This window comes from Homarus americanus, unplaced genomic scaffold, assembly GCF_018991925.1.
Source record: "Homarus americanus isolate GMGI-L3 unplaced genomic scaffold, GMGI_Hamer_2.0 scaffold418, whole genome shotgun sequence".
Taxonomy (NCBI): Eukaryota; Metazoa; Arthropoda; class Malacostraca; order Decapoda; family Nephropidae; genus Homarus; species Homarus americanus.
In genome coordinates this window covers 623709-644072 of record NW_024740587.1, presented here as the reverse complement: position 1 = coordinate 644072, position 20364 = coordinate 623709, and the positions used below count along the sequence as shown (strand labels likewise).

At 42.3% G+C, this 20364-nt stretch overlaps 1 protein-coding gene across 1 annotated transcript in view; it reads right to left on the bottom strand.

The window, feature by feature from the left end:
• The window catches only part of LOC121875475, a 127473-nt gene that overhangs the window by 73397 nt on the left and 33712 nt on the right, over positions 1-20364 (bottom strand). The window contains exon 3 of the mRNA XM_042380037.1: positions 6475-6634. Within this exon, the coding sequence (XP_042235971.1) occupies positions 6475-6634 (160 nt within the window). The remainder of the gene's footprint in view (positions 1-6474; positions 6635-20364) is intronic.

The following is a 20364-nucleotide window of genomic DNA, read 5'->3' as shown; positions in this document are numbered from 1 at the left end:
TCGTATCAAAGGTTTACTCTCAGCATAATACCTGAGGCAACACCTGTCTCTAGTACCAGACCATCGTAGGTAATACTTTATATCCTTACATTACCACAAGTCAGACCAAGGGGTATTACTGTACCGTGGCCAGGGAGGGCGGGCGGCCTCTCTTGGTTCATTCTCATATAACTGCAGGTGTGGATGAATCACCTCGGGATATTCATCTTGTTATACTACCGAGAGTCTAGTGTTTGTGCGTGTCTGACGGCCAAGTTTATAAGTCACATCCATAACACAAGAGTACTCGCTGACTCCAACAGTGACCAGCCGGCACCACACATAGTAAGTATTATGTGGTTTTTCTTTTCGTAAACTTCTCCGACTTATCTTAATGATTTTACTGAACTTGGCAAGACCTCCGAACCTTCTGCCTCTTAAATCTTACAATTTCGGTCGGTCTTTACTGTCCTAAGAGTGATGATGGTCAGTACTTGAGCTACAGACAGTCAATGTTTTCATTATTTCATTTATTCTTTTGACCTTCTAAAGACTTACACGAAAGTTTAAGAGTATATCACACGAATAGTGAGCCATGTGACCCCGGCGGGTGAGGCACCAAGGGTCGCTATGTGGACACGTGGTTCTGGACCACCACATCCTCCAAACCAGAAAAGAATTTTACCAGTTTCGAATGTTCACATTTGCCTTTTAGGCGGGTGCAGCTGGAGCCGCTGCACCAGCACACAGATTTATTGGATTTTTGTGGCGGGACACGAGGCTGGTTCTGAGTCACAGGCCGCGAGGAAGAGTGTCGAATGTCGTGTCAATAGGTGTCAGGGACAAACATGGGAAATGTTAGGAGTCAAGAGGCTGAGGTGACTGCAGTGGGACCATGAGCCACCAGTCACCATCTAAAAACTTGATTAATCAATGAATCAACAAAGACAACGTGTACGATTTCTTTACCACACATAAACCAGTGTTAATTATATTCTGTTTCTTCTTCTGTCAACAACAACAGGATAGATGTGTCGGCTGGCCAGGAGTACGGGGACAAGTCCACTGAAGGAGCACTAACGGATTAACTACCTTATACTAACGACGGATTTACCTTAACCTTCCCCAGCACTCCCCACAGATTAAGACCACATCGTAAGTTACAGACTAAACACCATAGACATCGTAAGTTACAGACTGGACACCATAGACATCGTAAGTTACAGACTGGACACCATAGACATCGTAAGTTACAGACTGAATACCATAGACATCGTAAGTTACAGACTGGACACCATAGACATCGTAAGTTACAGACTGGACACCATAGACATCGTAAGTTACAGACTGGACACCACAGACATCGTAAGTTACAGACTGAATACCATAGACATCGTAAGTTACAGACTGAATACCATAGACATCGTAAGTTACAGACTGGACACCATAGACATCGTAAGTTCCATAAACTCGGCGATGCACTGTACACAAAATATATATGGGTCAATCCTTGGATATGTTCCTATCACTGTTAGTCCCGCACCTTCAGATATTAACACCAATATACAACACCTTCCCTAGTGACCAGTATTATGTTTATTTAACTTATTGAGTCATTAAGGTAGCGTCGACCATTCCGTTACAAGGCAATTTTAGCTATGAGTTTTCTATCATTAAACTAGAGCCATTACAAGCAGTGCATAGGTTAGGTTAGGTTAGGTTGACTGAAAATGACTAATACTTGACTGGTAAGACGCCCAATATATGGTAAGTTATTAAACGGAAACCGATTGTGTCACGAACGAACGAACGAACGAACGGGTGGACAGACAGACAGACAGACAGAAAGAAATGATCACTGCTGCTGTCTGTGTGTCTGTCTGTCTGTCTTCTCCTCCACCTCTCCTCCATTCTACCTCCGTCATCCACGCTAAGTCCTCCCTCTTCCACTCGCTGCCATGACCTCTCCACCTTAACCCCGGCACCAACTATGGCTTCTCAAACGATTCTTCATGCCAATTTCCTCCCTCATCTCCGACAACCAATAAAACCAACTCGGTTATATTCTCCTGATTTTTCGTGTGTGTGTGTGTGTGTGTGTGTGTGTGTGTGTGTGTGTGTGTGTGTGTGTCGTAGGATAGTCTAAATAAAAGAAACTACTGATTTTGGGTGTTCATTGATCAGTACATGAACTAATTTGTTTCGTGTTGTTGGGTGACATGACGGTAAAGTTGGTCTGGGGAGAAGGGGAACTGGCAGCCATAATCCTCTTAGTCCTTGAGTAGCAAACTTGACCCATGTGGAGGGGGGGGTGGGCGGAGGAGGAGAGGAGGAGAGGAGAGGAGGAAGAGGAGAGGGAGAAGGAAGAGAGAGGGGGAGGAGGAAGAGAGGAAGAAGGAGGAGAGGAAAGGAGGAGGAAAGAGAAGGAGGAGGAGAGTACAACAGAAGAAGATTCGCAGCTCAGTATAATTATTCAAGCCGTCTGACACAGCCTTATATACTTAATGCTAGTTTCGGCACCTGTAAACCAAGCCACTCACACGACACTATAATTAACTAATTGCGAAATAAACTAAATAAATAAATATATATATATATTTATATCACATTACAAGTCATCGGAAAGAAAGAGAGTTTATGCTTTTGGAGTGGTGATGAAATTGGTTACCATGACAAGTACACAAAGAGATATTTTGAGTTGGTAGCCCGTGTGTTACTTCATCTAAGGCGCCACCACTTCATCTAAAACTGACCCGGGGTTGCACATTGTCTTCCATTACATGAAAAAGTACGGGAACATTTTATCAACAGAAATCCAACTTACAGAATTGAAATGAATGTAAAAAACAAAAACAAACATATAACCGGACATTGAAAAAATAAAATATGCGTCACACAATACGCATAAAAAGCAATCCATTCTTATAAATATTGATCTGTATAAAATATCCCGTAGAAACAAGACTATTTATTATTATAAAAAGAAAAGTGCTCGAGATATTCCGTGAATATGTGTGGGTGATCCCCCCTGGCAGCGGGTGGAGGAAGTAATCCCGTAAACAATAGGCGTGAGGCGCACACTTAAAAACAGATCGTGCGCCAGAGGCTGTGGGAGAGGATGATGTCGTTTTAATTAGTGTGTGTTGTTGTTAGTCCACCGTGAGGACGACGAGAGGCGGGAAGGTGAACAGTACAGGGATTAAAATGAAGAACTGGGTGCAAGGAAGGGAGAGAGAGAAGAGTGAAGAGAGAACGGGGCAGCGAAAGAAATACTGTATGTACAAGGAGAGAGAGAGAGAGAGAGAGAGAGAGAGAGAGAGAGACGCACACACACAGTCTCGCCGGCGTCACTAGAGGGTTGGCTTCCCTCCCTCCCCAAAACCAGGACTACAAGCGTCTTTGATTAGTTCAATTACTCGTAGGATTTACAATCTGATTAACTCGGATACCTGGAACATTCTGGAGTAAAGCGATTTTCTGGAATATCACGAGCGTCTGGAATAGTCTGGAACTGCACAGAGTTTCAAAACCACTCTATTGAATCACTCGTGTTTCCCTAAGACGTCACACAATAACACGGGCATCAGGAACAATCTGGAATGACACGCGTTCCTGGAAGTTTTTTTTTATAAGTAACATGAAATTATGGAACAATCTGGAATATTTCTTGTTTCGGGAATGATACGAGTTCCTGAAAGAATAAAAAAATACGGATTCCTGAAATATTTTATGGGAATTCCTTGTTCTTGGAATTAATGAGATTTCAGAAAGATCTTACATAAGCAGTGACTTCCAGTGACTTTTTTTTTTTGTAATTTTACGAGTTTCTGGAATATTCTGGAGAAACGATGAATTCCAAAGCCTCAAGAAATCTCTTATATACCTGAATAAACATCAAACTTCCCAAAAAATCACGCCAACACTTGATATATTATGACTTTGGAAATCTGGAATAACCCAAAATTCCCGAAAAAAAAAACATCTGACGGTAACGGGTACAAGTTCTAAAACATACTGGAATGGTTCGTGTACCTTCGTGTACCGGGAATCTTTCTTACATTATACAGTATATACACAAGTTCTTGGTAAATCTTTACGGTGTCTGACTCAATGGCTTATCAAATTATTAATAACTACAGGTAATATGCGAATGGTAACCCGAAGTAGGCAATTATCAATAACCCGACCTAGTAATTCTCAATATAATTCTATCCCGACCAAGTAATTATATGTAAAATACCGACAACGCAATTATATATACCGTATAATTTTATCCCAACACCCACAAAAAAAAAAATTATCAGCAGGTAATCCTATTTCAACCAATTATCGAAATTATCTTCTCCAGCAAACACCTGAAGTATAATTATAGAAATACAGGTAGATTAATGAGAGAGAGAGAGAGACCTCGCTTATATTTCCCGTTTCCCACTCCCTATAATTTGGCATTCCAACAACACCTCCCGCTGTGTAATCAATTCACACAATACTGTTTTTAATATCCCTGTATATGCTAATGAGATGCGAGCTTAAATAGCAGTCATGTATCATTCACACGATACTGTCGAAAAGGTAATGCGGAAATAGCGACGATACCCTGACAACGTGACCCCCCCCTCCCACCAGAAAGTTGATCTGAGCCTCCCTAACACTATCACTGATACTAACCTTATCTATCAGGTATCAGTATCATTATAAGGAGGCTTGATAGATAGATTTAACCAAACTTTATCAAGTATCAGTTTATGGAGTATTAGTATATGAGATTTATATACCGGTTATATAATAAATAATATACCGAACATATATATCAGGTTTATATACCCATCATTACAGTTATACTAAAGGATATATCTAATACTACACGTTAAGGTTATACAATTATGCGTTCCGGAGGACTTTATATAACAAGTATACAAACATATGTATACTTTGTGACTGATAAAGAGTTTCGTAATATTTTGACAATTTTACTAAGAAAAATATAATTATTTTCTTTAATTAGATAGATTAACAGTTAGGGTCTATAGTTGCGATTTAAAATAGTTTGATAATTTGAATAAGAATACATACATACATGGTACATACATACATACATACATACATACATACATACATACATACATACATACATACATACATACATACACTCCCTGGCCGGTACTGTTAAGTATACTACACTTTTGATACTACAAGAACTTTATTAGGAATGTTAAAATGTTACATGTGATTTACGTCTTTACTGTTAGCATCATCGACCTTATTACACAAGTGCATAAGACTCTTGTTGGTGTATTGTGTCTTTGGAAACTAATGAGGTATTGTTGTCATTATCGTCACAACTTATATCGTAATGTACATTTCAAAAGCGCCGAGTGTTTGATATTGTGTGTGTGTGTGTGTGTGTGTGTGTGTGTGTGTGTGTGTGTGTGTGTGTGTGTGTGTGTGTGTGTGTGTGTGTGTGAAGGAACAGTAACCTGAACGTCTACTTTACCAACGTACACACACACATCACCTACCTACTACCTATACACCTACAACCTTCTTTTGGCCTGCAAGGGGTGACGACCTGTACAGTAATCTCTTCCCTGATGCTGGAGTTACCAAATAATCGTTCAGCAAACTCATCCACCTTAGGAGAGTACCAGCTTTCAATCCTGAATTTTAACCCCTTGAGTATGATGTCAGAACCACCCTGTGTATAATGTCATTGTACTCAAGGGGACAGGTCACCGTATTTAGGGGGTTCAGCCATCGTACTCAAGGGGACAGGTCACCGTATTTAGGGGGTTCAGCCATCGTACTCAAGGGAACAGGTCACCGTATTTAAGGGGTTCAGCCATCGTACTCAAGGGGACAGATCACCGTATTTAGGAGTTCAGCCATCGTACTCAAGGGGACAGATCACCGTATTTAAGGAGTTCAGTCATCGTACTCAAGGAGATCAGAGGGTACACAATACTCTCGAAAATATCATATGAACTTTGGTATTTTTCAATCACTAACATAGTGGTGGGGTTTGTTCGTTCCTCTGGGTAAGTGACTCTGCTCCCGCTGCTGCGCTGAGCTCGTCATCTGAGACATAAAGCAGTCCAAGAGACAAGTGGCCATTATTGAAACTGTTCTATGTGAGATGAGAGAGAGACTCACTAAACCGAGAGAGGTGGGGGTGACCTCCTCACTCCTGTGGCGGGGATACTTCGCAGTTCGTAGGAGAGAGAGAGAGAGAGAGAGAGAGAGAGAGAGAGAGAGAGAGAGAAGCACCGTCTAAATCACAAAAAAAAAACAATCATTACTACCACTAGTCGCACCACGTACTACTACAGTTACAACAGACAACACCTGATGTGTACCTCACAGCTGGCCAACGCTACTCTGCCTCTTATATCACCACACAATAACACGATTAAAAAAAAATTACCCGAGAAATTAGATGTAAATATCCCTATACATACCGTACATACATGGATAAGGCGGCAGGTTCGAGGTACTTACAGGCGAAGTAGATGCCGGCAGCTGCACCGAGGGAGACGAAGAGGACGGCCAGGATGAGACACACACACCAGCGGCGGGAACAACCACGACCCCGGCTGAACAGGTCAGAGTCGGTCATGCTGCCTGACCTCACGCATGGCACACCCACGCCCACCGTCTTCTGTAGGGAAAAGAAACCAGGACTTAGCTACGTCAACACAAATAAATAATTAAATGTCAATAAAAAAAATGAAATTGACGTGATGTACTTTACCTGTCCCGGGGTATTCATTGTTGCATCAATTCTCCAACATATGTCCTGACAAGTCACTACAAGTACCTAGAAATAACCTCTGATACCTAGATTTTTTTTTTTACCATTGATAAAAGCATTTCTGACCGTAATGTAAATAATTACTGTATTTAATCCTTTGAGATAAACTACAAATAACAATGAAAAAAAAGTAAAAATAAAAAAAAAATTAAATTACTAATCCCTTAACGTGAATACCCGGATCGTCATTACTCTTCATCCCAGAAACTCTCAGAAAAACACCACAAAAAAGAATGTCACAATGTTGGAAAAATTATTTAATCCTGTAATACCCTCGAGTACATACTTTAGGTACCGATGGTCCTCAGTAATACCCTCGAGTACATACTTTAGGTACCGATGTTCCTCAGTAATACCTTCGAGTACATAATTTAGGTACCGATGTTCCTCAGTAATACCTTCGAGTACATACTTTAGGTACCGATGTTCCTCAGTAATACCCTCGAGTACATACTTTAGGTACCGATGTTCCTCAGTAATACCCTCGAGTACATACTTTAGGTACCGATGGTCCTCCAGCACTCAAAATATCACAACACTTCATCGGTCAGTTTTAGGGTAAGAGGGACACTTTATCTTCCCACTCTTAATCCTGTTACCGCCGCTACTTCTACTGCTACTTTACTGGATCTCTCTCTCTCTCTCTCTCTCTCTCTCTCTCTCTCTCTCTCCTCTGGCTTGCCCTACACTACCCTGACCTGCCCACACTGTCTGACCTGCCACACACTGCTCTGACCTGCCCACACTGCTCTGACCTGCACCACACTGTGACTTCACTGCCTGACCTACCACACCTCCTGACTGCCACACACACTGCCTGACCTGCCACACAGTCCCCTGACCTGCCACACACTGCCCTGACCTGCCACACACTGCCTGACCTGCCTTGACCGCCCACACTTCCCTGACCTGCCACCTCTTCTGGTCTGTCTAACATTCCCCTAGCCACCTTACCTACCCCTTCCTGCCACTACCTGACCTGCCCTCCCTGGCCTGCCTTCACACTTCTCCTGACCTGCCACACTCTCTGGTCTGTCAACATTCCCGCCCTTACACTACCCTGGCCTACTTCACTACCCTGACCTGCCCTACACTGCCCTGGCCTGCCCTACACTACCCTGACCTGCCCTACACTGCCCTGGCCTGCCACACACTGCCCGGACCTGCCCTAGGTGATCGTGGGTCGGGTGGTGAGACTTGGGGTCATTACACTGGTACACCTTCAACAATATTACCTCAGTCTGCTACGCTACTGATGATACCAACCTGCCACCCAACCCTCCTACTGACGGTGCTTTGTGGTGGGTGGCGGTGCTAGGGAGTGGGTGGCGGCGCTAGGGAGTGGGTGGCGGTGCTAGGGAGTGGGTGGCGGTGCTAGGGAGTGGGTGGCGGTGCTAGGGAGTGGGTGACGGAGTTAGGGGGTGGATGAGAGGGTGTGGAGTTGGTGACAGGGGTGTGGAGTGGGTGACAGGGGTGTGGAGTGGGTGGCAGGGGTGTGGAGTGGGAGACAGGGATGTGGAGTGGGAGACAGGGATGTGGAGTGGGAGACAGGGATGTGGGGGAAGTGACAGGTGGAAGACGAGGCTGTGAGGGCGGTGGATGACGGGGCGGTGGGGCAAGGGGAGACTGAGAGCGAGGTAGCAGCTGGTGGGGCCGCCTCTAGGGCTGACTTCCGCGGCTGAGGATAACCACAGCTCAACTTTAACGCGTCTGTGGCTTACCATCACCTTCCCCCCTCACCTCCCCCTCCTTCCGTATCCCCCTTCTTCCTCCTTCCTTCACCTCCTTCTCATCCCCCCCCAAACTCTTCCTACTCATTGTTTATTTTCCAAATAACATTTTCCCAACTCGGCTGAAAGAAAATTTGGTTAATTTGTCTTTTAATTAATTCAGGGAGATTTCTTCTGGGTGGCTGTGGTCCGGCTGGGAGGTAGCGGCGGCAGGCTGGACAGATGTTTGGGTATGATAAGACCAGCCACATGCATAATCAGAGGTGCAACAGCTGCCACAATGTGCGGCGCCTCCAGGATTAACAATTATCGCCCTCCCTCCCTCTCTCTCTTCCTCCCTCCTTCTTTCCCCATTTCCTCCCTCCCCCGCTCCTCGCCCTCTAGCGTTCCTGCCTTAATTCTTTTTTCCTCGTAACTGGCAGAACACAACTATTTACGGCAAATTCTCGGTGCAATTCTAATGCCATTTTGGCCGCCATCCCAAAAGATCCCCACGTTTGTTTAATTCTTTCTTTCCCTGGATAGAGATGAGAAAATGCATCAAAGTCATAGTATAGTCGAGGTCCAACTACGACGCCATTTTAGCTGCCGTCTTACAGATTCCCAAGTTACTGAAACTTCGCCTCCTTACAGGGTTGAGAACGATCTACTTATTGTTGAATGTTACTGTAATATCTATGTAATATTAACCACTTGCCTCCTGTAGTAGCAGAAGTTCCCCAGTTACTGTACAAGGTGTTCCTCCATCACCGTTTACATAACTGAGTAACTTTTGATAATTCAGACTAACAACAACAACCAAACACTCAATGTTCCGATTCTAAAAAAAAAAAAATAGTTACTATTTCTCCACCTTACCGGCAACTAGAGAAAGCATCTAATTACAATACAGTCTCAGTTTAATTTCGAAGCCATTTTTGCCGTCATCTTTGTGTCCTTGTGTAAGTTCGCCAGTTAAAAACATTCTCACATTACCAATTGAAAGAGAAAATTCAACTACGGGACCTTGGAGACTCTCACAAGCCAACCAGTTAAGTTCTTATACAACCAGTTAAGTGAGAACATTAACCTTACAAACTTCAAATGTGTGTTTTTTTTAAGTTAACAAGTAAGAAACACTTTAACATTACCTGCTGAGGGAAGTTCAGAGAATCTTGGAAGTTAGTGAGTTAGAAACGTTCTCACATCATTAACTCAAATAATGCCGCCCCACCGCCAGCCTCCACAACGCTAATATTTATGATCAAGAATTCGAGTTAAATAATAATAATAATAATAATAATAATAATAATAATAATAATAATAATAATAATAATAATAATAATAATAATAATAATAATAATAATAATAAATAATAATAATAATAAAATGCGTTTATTCATCATAACAATATATATGTTAATTCATGTCAATAAATTTCTATGTATATACAATTTATGGGTGGAAGTTAGGATGCTTTTGTGATAATAGGTATACCATCGTCGCCATTTTCTAACTTGTTCTAAAGGGAGCTACTACTACAACTATTAATAATAGTAATAATAATAATAGCGATAACAATAATAATAAATAAAAAAAACAATAATAATGACTATAATAACGATAATAACAATGACAATAATATGAATACAGTTTTAAGGAATTACAAAGTATATTTATCGAGGATTGTGGTGGCCGAGTTATTACTTGACTATCCAGCCACCACAATCATTGAGAGAGAGAGAGAGAGAGAGAGAGAGAGAGAGAGAGTTTAAGAAGATTAGTATTGAGTGGATTTGGCAAATTATATAAGCCTATCACAGAGGAGTCACTGTTTCTCCGTCAGTGAATGAATGAGTGTGAGTGAGTGAGTGAGTGAGTGAGTGATCGAGTGAGTGAGTGATCGAGTGAGTGAGTGAGTGAGTGAGTGAGCAAGTGAGTGTGTGAGTCTGAATGAACAGCCAATCACAGTACAGAGCCCCTGATGTACGTAAGACTCACCACCCAGTTTACAAGACAACATATGAACATTTAATTCACTGAGGGTCACCGCAAGACTAAGGGCGATCTTTACTAAACCAGGAATTAACTATCCTTACCTAACCTAACCTAACCTAACCTATCCTATCCTAACCTAACCTAACCTAACCTAACCTAACCTAAACTATCCTAAAGGTACTGACACATCTAACCTAACCTAACCTAACCTAACCTCAATCTACAGGTACTAACACACAGGTATAGTGATTCTATGCCTTCATTTCATTATGCTCAATAACATGACTCGTAATTAAAACATGAGAATATATTAACTTTACTTTGATATATGACTATTTAATCCAGGTGTTTAACCCTTTGATAAAGATGATTTAACCCTTTGAGTACAATGGGTGAAGGTGGTAATGCTTTGGGTAGTTGTGGTGGTAATTTGTGTAGTGGTTGTAGTGGTGGTGATTGGAGTTGATGGTGGTAATGGTGGTGGTGGTAGTGGTTGTAGTGGTGGTGATTGGAGTAGTGGTGGTGGTGGTGGTGGTGGTGGTGGTGGTGGTAATAGTAGTAGCGGTGGTGGTTGTGGTGACAGTGAATACGGTGGTAAGATGAGAGAGAAATATACCCAAGGCTACAGTACAGTACAGTAACAAACCCGCCACCGAATTACACGAGTCTCCCGGAGAGATAGGTTGGAAAAGCAGCTCTTGGGCTGTAGGAGGCCAGGGAGGAGGAAGTTGGTGATGTAGGAGGCCAGGGAGGAGAGAAACAAGCAGGTGGTGGCCTAGGAGAAGGAACGAAGGAGGGGAGGAAGGGAGGAAACAGGAAAACTAGCAGGAGGACGGAGGGGAAAAAAGACCCAGGAGAAAGAGAAAAAAATAAAAACAGGAGAGGAAAATCACTTCTTAAGACTGTACATGGCGAACTCAAAGACGGTGGCGGACAAACCCAATACCCTTCCCAAACTCATCTTCTTATTAACCAAACACTAATACCTTTAACAACAAACGTAACGAGGAACCAAACACGTGAAGGTAGATGATGTAAAGGGGCGGTGGTGGATAGGTCTCTAACTCAACCCTGGATAGACGCTGACAGCAGAGACACGATCAATATATTCCGTCACTGTCTTAGAACTGGCCCTGAGAAGCAGACTGTTTCATCAAAGGTTATCTTCGACAAATTCCCTTACTAATTAATATCTCCTAAATACTTTAAAGATGGTGTATGATATATAGAATTTTTGTGAAGGAATTTTAAAGGTATTATCTGAGGTTTATAAAGATTGATTATTCACATTTTTTTTTCTCATGCGGGAAAACTAATGGTAAATCAGATGTAAACAAAGAAACTCAAAAAGATGACTCTTAAAATCGATTATTTTCTGGGTTTCTTGTTTATGACGTTTGGTGATTCTACAGGTTTTTTGTGAAAGTTGTGTAATGATGGAAAACGGATCAGCTAAACACAAGGTCGTGGCAGGAAGCGTGTCATCGCCTTCCTCTTGACTCTCCTCTATTATAATGAAGTTTTTAAGTCACTATGTATAATTTCATCAAACCACTTTAACCTAACCTAATGCTACACACATCCAATCTGGCATAACCTAATCCACCCAGTCCTAACCGAACCTTACTAAACTTTTCCTAAAAAATCTAAACCAATCAGTAATCGAACCTTATTACAGCTAGGCCTATACAGTCGAACTATAAAACAACCATACTGTTCACTAATTCCACTTGTGAACATATCCCGCTGGGGACAGGATGGCCTAAGAGGAGGTCGTTTAACTGCTGACAGACGCTCCACAACGCCTCCTTTACCCCAACACACTGAAGCTTAGCACCCCCCTGCCCCTCGTCATCCCACATCGCCACTGTAGGGGGAGGCTAGTGTAGGGGGAGGCGAGTGTAGGGGAGGCTAGTGCTGTCCACTACGGTGACCCGACACACCCCAGGAGCCCCACACTCTTAAAATTCTCGCACCAGCTGTGAGAAACCACACGCCAGCTGTTCCTGCCAGGCTGTCTCACATCCCCCCCCCTACCTCCCTCACCCTGCCACCACCTGCCTCACCCTACATAACTCCTCCTACACCTCCCTCACCTCACATCCCTCCACCACCACCTCTCTCACCACAGACACCACCTCATGAATCACCCGACACTCGTACAGGTGTTCTAAGTGCCTTTTAATAACAGGTTCACCAACGGAGGTAGATAACTGGCGCCTGTATATCCCGACCATTAGTGCAGGAGGTACCGTGTGTGTGTGTCGGGGGAGTGTGGCAGAAGAAAGGGAGTCTCTACTACTGCCACTACCTCAGCATATCTCACCTTGATAATGAGTTGTAATGAAACCTAAATTATGCAGGCGAGGAGGTCCGAATTTAACATTTTTGATGAGTAACTTCGCTTTGATTAAATCTTTGAGTGTCTAGAAGGCGCGCAGTATCACTAAGCTCTTTAATGCAAGCAATTACGATACACGCACACATAATAGGAGGGTACACGCTAAACGCTTACCACACACACACGTCTCTACCGAGTTTCTGGACAGGAGGGGACACATTTTAAGAAATACTAACATTAAACCCACTACTAAAGATAAAGGTTAGTACGATTTTACATCTATTTATTCATTCTCATATTTTATTCAATGTATGATATTTAAGTGTGGTTTAATTCATCAGTGGAGGGTGAACAATCAAGTGTGGTGTGGGATGTGGTGGTGGGCGTCCTGTAGTGTACACCAACCACCAAGACGGGGACTAGTGCAGTAAGACGCGGCGCAAGAAGTGGTGTCTCGTGCTCGTTTGTCTGTGATGTGTGTAAGTTCCTAGAAGGGTGGCTATCTTCACCCAACCTAACCTAACCTATAAATGACTAGACTGGCTCAAAGTCCATAATTTCACATTTACCAGGAAAACGAATCTTTTGTTGCATGTTAGATTAAATTAATATTAATAAAGATCCAGTTGAAGAGTTATTATGTATTACGTTGTTACCGGTGTGACTGTAGCGACCACCACCGACGTCCTGACTATTTCACCGTTAACAACACTTGGTCACTATGGCTATTAATAGTTACTAAAGGTTACTAGGGCTATTAATAGTCACTAATGGTCACTGTGGCTATTAATGGTTACTAATGGTCGCTAATGGACACGAATGGTCACTAACGTTCCTGCATTTTCATTTTTGCCAGTTACAATTTTCATCACAAGGATAAAATTAATAGGAAAATATATTCTATTTATTTTCCTATTGACCCCATATTATATAATTATAAATACGTTCATCCAAAAAAAATAATAGTCTACCCCAAAACTTATAATGACAAAAAAGATGTTTTTAAGCACATATTTGAAAGAGAAACACTATTTATATTGCAAACTCCTAACTCGGCACACGATATGAGTGGCCGAAAATTAAAATGAATAATTACAAGCTATCTGTTGTTTAATCTTGGTATGTGAGCAAAGTGTATCATTTTACTGTTATTGAGAGAGTGACGGTATGTGCGAGGCTTTACCACGCTGACACACCAACTGTATCGACGTTAGGACCTGTACTTTTAAGGAATACAATTTTAGTGTAGGTTTTAAATGAATAGTGAATTTACAGTATACATATTCATTAATTTTATATTGTATTGGTGTATTTATTTAGCAAATTAAATTTATTTGTCTCACATATTATAGATTATTTTGTGTTTAGTGATATATTGAAATCCACTCTTTTTGCCGTATACAGTCCATCAGAATAAATATCTTAACTACTAATCAGAATAAATATCTTAACTACTAAATTTATCTTCTAAAATCTGAATTTATTCCTTTAATTTCGCAATTCGTAACTGCAAATTTTCTTAACTACAGAGAATGACTTTTACTTTATATATATTTTGAATTCAAGTCATCTAATAATTGACAATATATTTACTTTATTCCGTCAAAGTTGTGTATGAATAAAAAGTCGAACATCAAGGTAACTGGAGTAGGTGAGTCTTGTGTGTTAAGTCATTTTCCTGCTGACGTGTATGACAATAAGAGGAGGGGGGCTGTTGACCACAAGCACGCCACTTACTCGCATAAAAATACGAGACAACAACACAACAGCACTTACCACCATGCTCGACCTATTCTACCTCAACTACCTCGTACAGATGCTATTCATTCTCTCTCTCTCTCCTCCCGTCTCTCAACGCACCACGCCAACACCGAGAAGGCATACGAACATCTATAAAAAAAATATCCAAGTCGGTGAGCCTCAATACATGACCTCACACCCTGAAATCCAGACTCTAGTTTTCTCACTTTTGTCAGGACACAAACACGGGAATTCGTAGGCAAAGTAGACTGATACAGATATTTTTAGCGGTGCGTTGGCTCAAATTTTTCACGCATCAGTAACACCCAACAGATGCAAATTCAGTGCGTGAAAATGGAATCCCAAGCGTGAAATTCCCCGAGCTGCCGCGTTATAGTGAACCATGATTATATTGTACTGTATACTATGATAAATTTATACACACACACACACACACACACACACACACACACACACACACACACACACACACATTCAGAAACATGATTATTCTTAGAAAATATTAGTAACTAAATTTAAATCCTTACACCACTGTAACCACAACCACCACTTTTTTTTAACGATAATCAACGTAAAATGTAATAAACGGAGGAGTGTGACGACGATGCGTTAAAAACAAACAATAGAGGAGAGGAGAGAAGAGAGAAGAGAGAGAGAAGAGAGAAAAGAAGAAGAGAGAAGAGAAGAGAAGAGAGACGCGATCAAGGGTTTGGTCATAAGGTGCGTTAGTGAGCCGTAACAAAGACCGGACCATTGGTGTGGATCACTCAACAACACCACAAGGTAAACAAGGTCTCTTTCCCACCTGCCTTAAATCATAACACAACAGGTAAATACTTAAGTCCTGGTGAGTGAATACATATCTATTTTTTTTTTAACCATCATACGCCAAATATGCAAATATTGGACCATCTAGATGCAATACGGTTATGAATGCCTATCGGATAATTGTATTGGACCGCATTTATTGGGACGACGTCAGGTTGATTAAAATCCAGTTTAATTTTCCCCAATAGTAAAAGTCTGGCGATTGATAGTTGGTTTTTAATCAAGGGACATCATAGCTCGAGCAAATGTTCAATGATTTTGTGACCAGTTTCACCTATAGCATCGTGAGTCTTCTCCCTCCTGCCGAAGAGATCACCTGGAGTCTTTGAGTATCTGTGTGTGTGTGAGTACTCTTGCTTCGTTAACTGTACATACGTGCCTGTGTTTTGTCTTGCCAACCCCATGACCGCTTCTCGTGACCTGACCAATAATGTTTTTCGTAAGGGATTTTTTTTTTCTGTTTCGAGAGCGACAGGAGGCACACAATGGCTAATTCTAAAGCCACCTTTCCATCGCTATACAGTCGACAGCGTAATGAAGTGCTCGTGTACATGTGTGTGTGTGTGTTATTTGATGAGCAGCGGACTGTGTGTTTTTATAAGTAAATCTCAATATCATATTAATGTTTTAAAAATTGGCCCGTGTCCGAAAGCGTGTGTGTGTGTGTGTTGCTCTGAATGTGCGTTCGTTCCACTGTCGTATTGTTGGTATTGAGGAGAAGTTTTTAAAGGTTTAGATGGCAAAGTAGTCCACTCTTACCTCAGTGTCTGAACTCAAGTTTACCTGTGAGGAGGATGGGGGGGAATGATGATGTAGGTGTGGGTAGAGAGTGGGAGTGGGGAGGGGTAGGAGGGGAGGGTAGAGAGAGAGGGGAGGAACTTTATTCTAAAACCTCGTGAATTCGTAACATCATACGGTTCAAAGCACACTAGTGTAGGAGGAACAAGGAAGAGGAGAGGGAGGAGAGAGGAAAAGGAGGAGGAAGATGAGGGGGAGAAGAGGAGGAAGGAGGAGGAATGAGGAAGAGGAGGGAGGAAAAGCCAGAGGGAGGAAAAGGAGGAGGGAGATGAGGGGGAGAAGAAGAGGAAGTAGGAGGAGGAGGAGGAATGAGGAGGAAGGAGGAAGATGAGGGGGAGAAGAGAAGAGAAGGAAGGAGGAGGAGGAGGAAAACATATCAAGACGCAGGCAACTGGGTTTTGAGGAAGAAAGTGGCCCCTTTACAGTAACTCCCGGCACCAGTCATCAACCTGTCCAGTTACCAGTCGGTCAGTTACCAGTCGGTCACGGTATTTCTGAGCTGTCAATACACCATTCTATAGCGGTAACAATAGATCTGGCTACCCGTGCACGTGTGGGTGTGTTTGTGTGTGTGTGGGGGGGGGGAGGGTGTGAGTGTATAAATCAACACGTGGGAATGTGCCTCAGAAGCCTCACTAGGTCCACACGGTTATATCAACACCCTCACGTCTCCTCCATTTAACTGCAACTGTCACGATTAGCAAACTTACACACTCCGCCGTTCAAGGGTGTACACAACAAGCGCTCACCCACACGCAGACCGCTCGAGTACACACACCGGCTTCCAGTGCAAGACAAACATCGCCGTGTCCACATACCACCTGCCGGGTAATGACGCTCAACAGGTGGGCGACACACCTGAGAGCGGGGCGTGGCTGAGGGGGGAGAACTGACAAGCTGACCCATAACCTGCTCCTGTTATGACATCCTGAGGCGGTGGGGGAGGAGTGGCACTAGGGAGGTGGGGGAGGAGTGGCACTAGGGAGGGGGGGAGGAGTGGTACTAGGGAGGTGGGGGAGGAGGGCACTAGGGGAGGTGGGGAGGAGTGGCACTAGGGGAGGTGGGGGGAGGAGTGCACTAGGGGAGGTGGGGGGGAGGAGGGCACTAGGGGAGGTGGGGGAGGGGTGGCACTAGGGGAGGTGGGGGAGGGGTGGTACTCAGAGAGGTGGGGAGGAGGGCACTAAGGAGGTGGGGAAGGAGGGCACTAGGGGAGGTGGGGGAGGAGTGGCACTAGGGAGGTGGGGGAGGAGTGGCACTAGGGAGAGCGAGAATCACATTGGTGGAAAATATCCGAACAAGACAAACTGGTAACACACACACACACACACACCTCGAGAAGAGACAGCAGTTCCCCATTTCGTGAAGATATATAACACATTCTTTGGACCAGTGACGAAAATAAACCCGACTTTATACACAAGGAACTGGGACCACCTTAAGAAATATCAAGACCAGAGAAACAACAGACTTATGAGGCCCTTTCATTATATCCCTGCCAAACTAATACCCTCAACCCCTGATACAAGACTATATACTCCACTACGGACAATAATATACACAAAATCACAACGAACAAGAGTATAAACATGATATAAGTAACGCCTGAATATCATGTTTTCAGAATTAACAGACCAACACACACAAACTGGCTGGGGGAATTATTATTATCACCACCATACTTATCTCTAATGAAGTGTATGCAATTACCATCTTTTTACATTATACTTCAGAGCAATGTTATAATTATTCAACATTATCCAGCTGTTATGATAATGTAATGGCACAATGGTACTTATATGACAGATGGTGAATAAACCTTTTGTGTGAGGTGATACGTTCAACAGTTCACATTACAGGATGGTTTTTGTATCAGTAAATCCACAACAACAACAGTATGCACCCTGTACCACAAGAATACCACCATGACACACCCTGTACTCACTCACCTTTAATTAAGAGACCATTACCTGTTAACTCACTACTAAGTACATGTATATCGAATGATGACTTGAGATATGAGTCAACATTACACTGTTTACTAAAGAGCCTCGCGTCACCTGTCTCAATACCTGTCGAGTCGTGGGTTAAATTGATTGCTTGGAACTGATCTGAATTCACTAAAGTAGCTTCATTTATACCACTTAAGAATGTTCTGTGAAATGTTAACAATATATATATCGATGTAGAATTATTTTAAATACGAAATTTCAATAGCATTAGTGTTTTTATTTGAAGGATTATATTCACCTCCTGGGGTGTTTTTATCATAGGTATACAAGGCACATATGAGATACAACTGACTTAACGTGATGTAAAAACTGTGTAGTGGTTGGCTGTTGTAAGGTTAACATGTGTTATGATGACTCACCTGTGATGTATTCTGAGACTCGTGAATACAATGATCGAGTTGCAAGATACAGGAATACAAGATAAAATGAGTTCAGTACATTTTTATTGTGGTTCAAAAGCAATTATTCTTAAGAGTCAAAATATAAGAACACGAGACATGAGACAATGGAGTATTAACACCTTTAATTTTAATAATGATCAGTGAAAAATTAGAGAAAATTACAAGAACGCCTTTTTTTAATTTAATAATTTATCTTTAGTAAGTGATAACACAACGCATGTTCCTTACCCTCTCCCACGCCCATAGTCACACAGTTCCCTACTAACTCCGGGACTACAACAACAAACTTCTCAAGAAAAACAATATACGGGGGAAAGTTAGTGATGGCTGGGGCGTGTTTACCCCCGTTAGTTCACTACGCCACCACTATATGTTTGTAAACAAAGGTGCGTGGTGTGTGGTAAGGGGTTACGCACCTGGACATCACCTCTCGCCTTCACCACACAAGAAAACGTGAAGAGAATAATGATATTTTCTTTATATCGATGCGAGTCATGCGGCGATGTAATATTTTATCTTTAATTAATTCATGATATTTATCTAGAGTCACTTGAAGAATCCCCCCCCCCAGCTTATTTCACCTAAGAATTAACCAATCTAACACTATTTGGGTGAATATTGTTAGATTAGGTTAGGTTAGGTTTCTTAGGTGAAATAGGCTGGGGTGGAGATTCTTCCGGGGAGCCTTCATATATTTCCATTTATCTGGCAATGTTAGTTTTTACACATTTATCCCGAACTAACAAAATGCTGCTGGTGCTTCCAAGCCTTTTCCCTACATGGAAATTGATAAACCCCAACAGCTGAAGAGATATTGTCAAACATGTAAACAGTGATGTATCCACCTGCGTAAAAAGTCAAAACGAAAACTTTAGAAATATAATCAAGTAATTTAAGTATGTGTAAGAAAATGGGCAGTACTGAAGCCATCAATACACAAAGAAGCACCACGGCCGCCACTAACATACTGCACAACCACTGCCAGGACGCATATGAAGAGACAGTAACAAATGTAATTACTCTAAGCTTGATACGTGTTGCTTTTAGACATGATTGGGACGGATGTACTGAACAGACAGGCGCAAATCAACATACCCGTCCCCGTCATAAGCAGTGCATGAGGACAGAAAGCATATCTCGCATACTAAATAACCCATGTTGAGGGCGACCACTGTGTGTGTGTATATACAGAGCCTCTTAAGACCTTGGCCACCACCGATCACGTCAGCTGGGAGGAGCTACAGGACTAAATACTAACTACCACAACACTAGATGCATTATGGTGTAGCTGAAGCCCCACTAACACCGCCTCTTGAATATGGCGTTAACGAAATCGTGACTAAAAATATCTAATCAATATTAAATAAAGTGTTTTATAAAGTCAACTTGAAGAACTAAACTGAAAATTAATACCAATTAAATAAGATATCTCTCGGTATATTCTACTTAAATTGAATGGTATATTTTCGACTACATTATCTGGCAAAGTTGTGTGAGATATTGGTGGGGAAGAGAGAGGACCCCCCCCGACCCTCCCCCAGCTGTCACTCTCCACGCCTGCTGCCTCACGCAATTTGTCACTGTTAGTTGCAACTATTTTCAATGAATATTTATCCGATTTCCTCCTCGTTCTGTCATAGGCAGATTTACACTGAGAATATACAAACTTTTACCATTTCCAATTTCATGAAAAAAAAACCGCACATTAAATTCAGAGGTTGTCTTGAGCTGG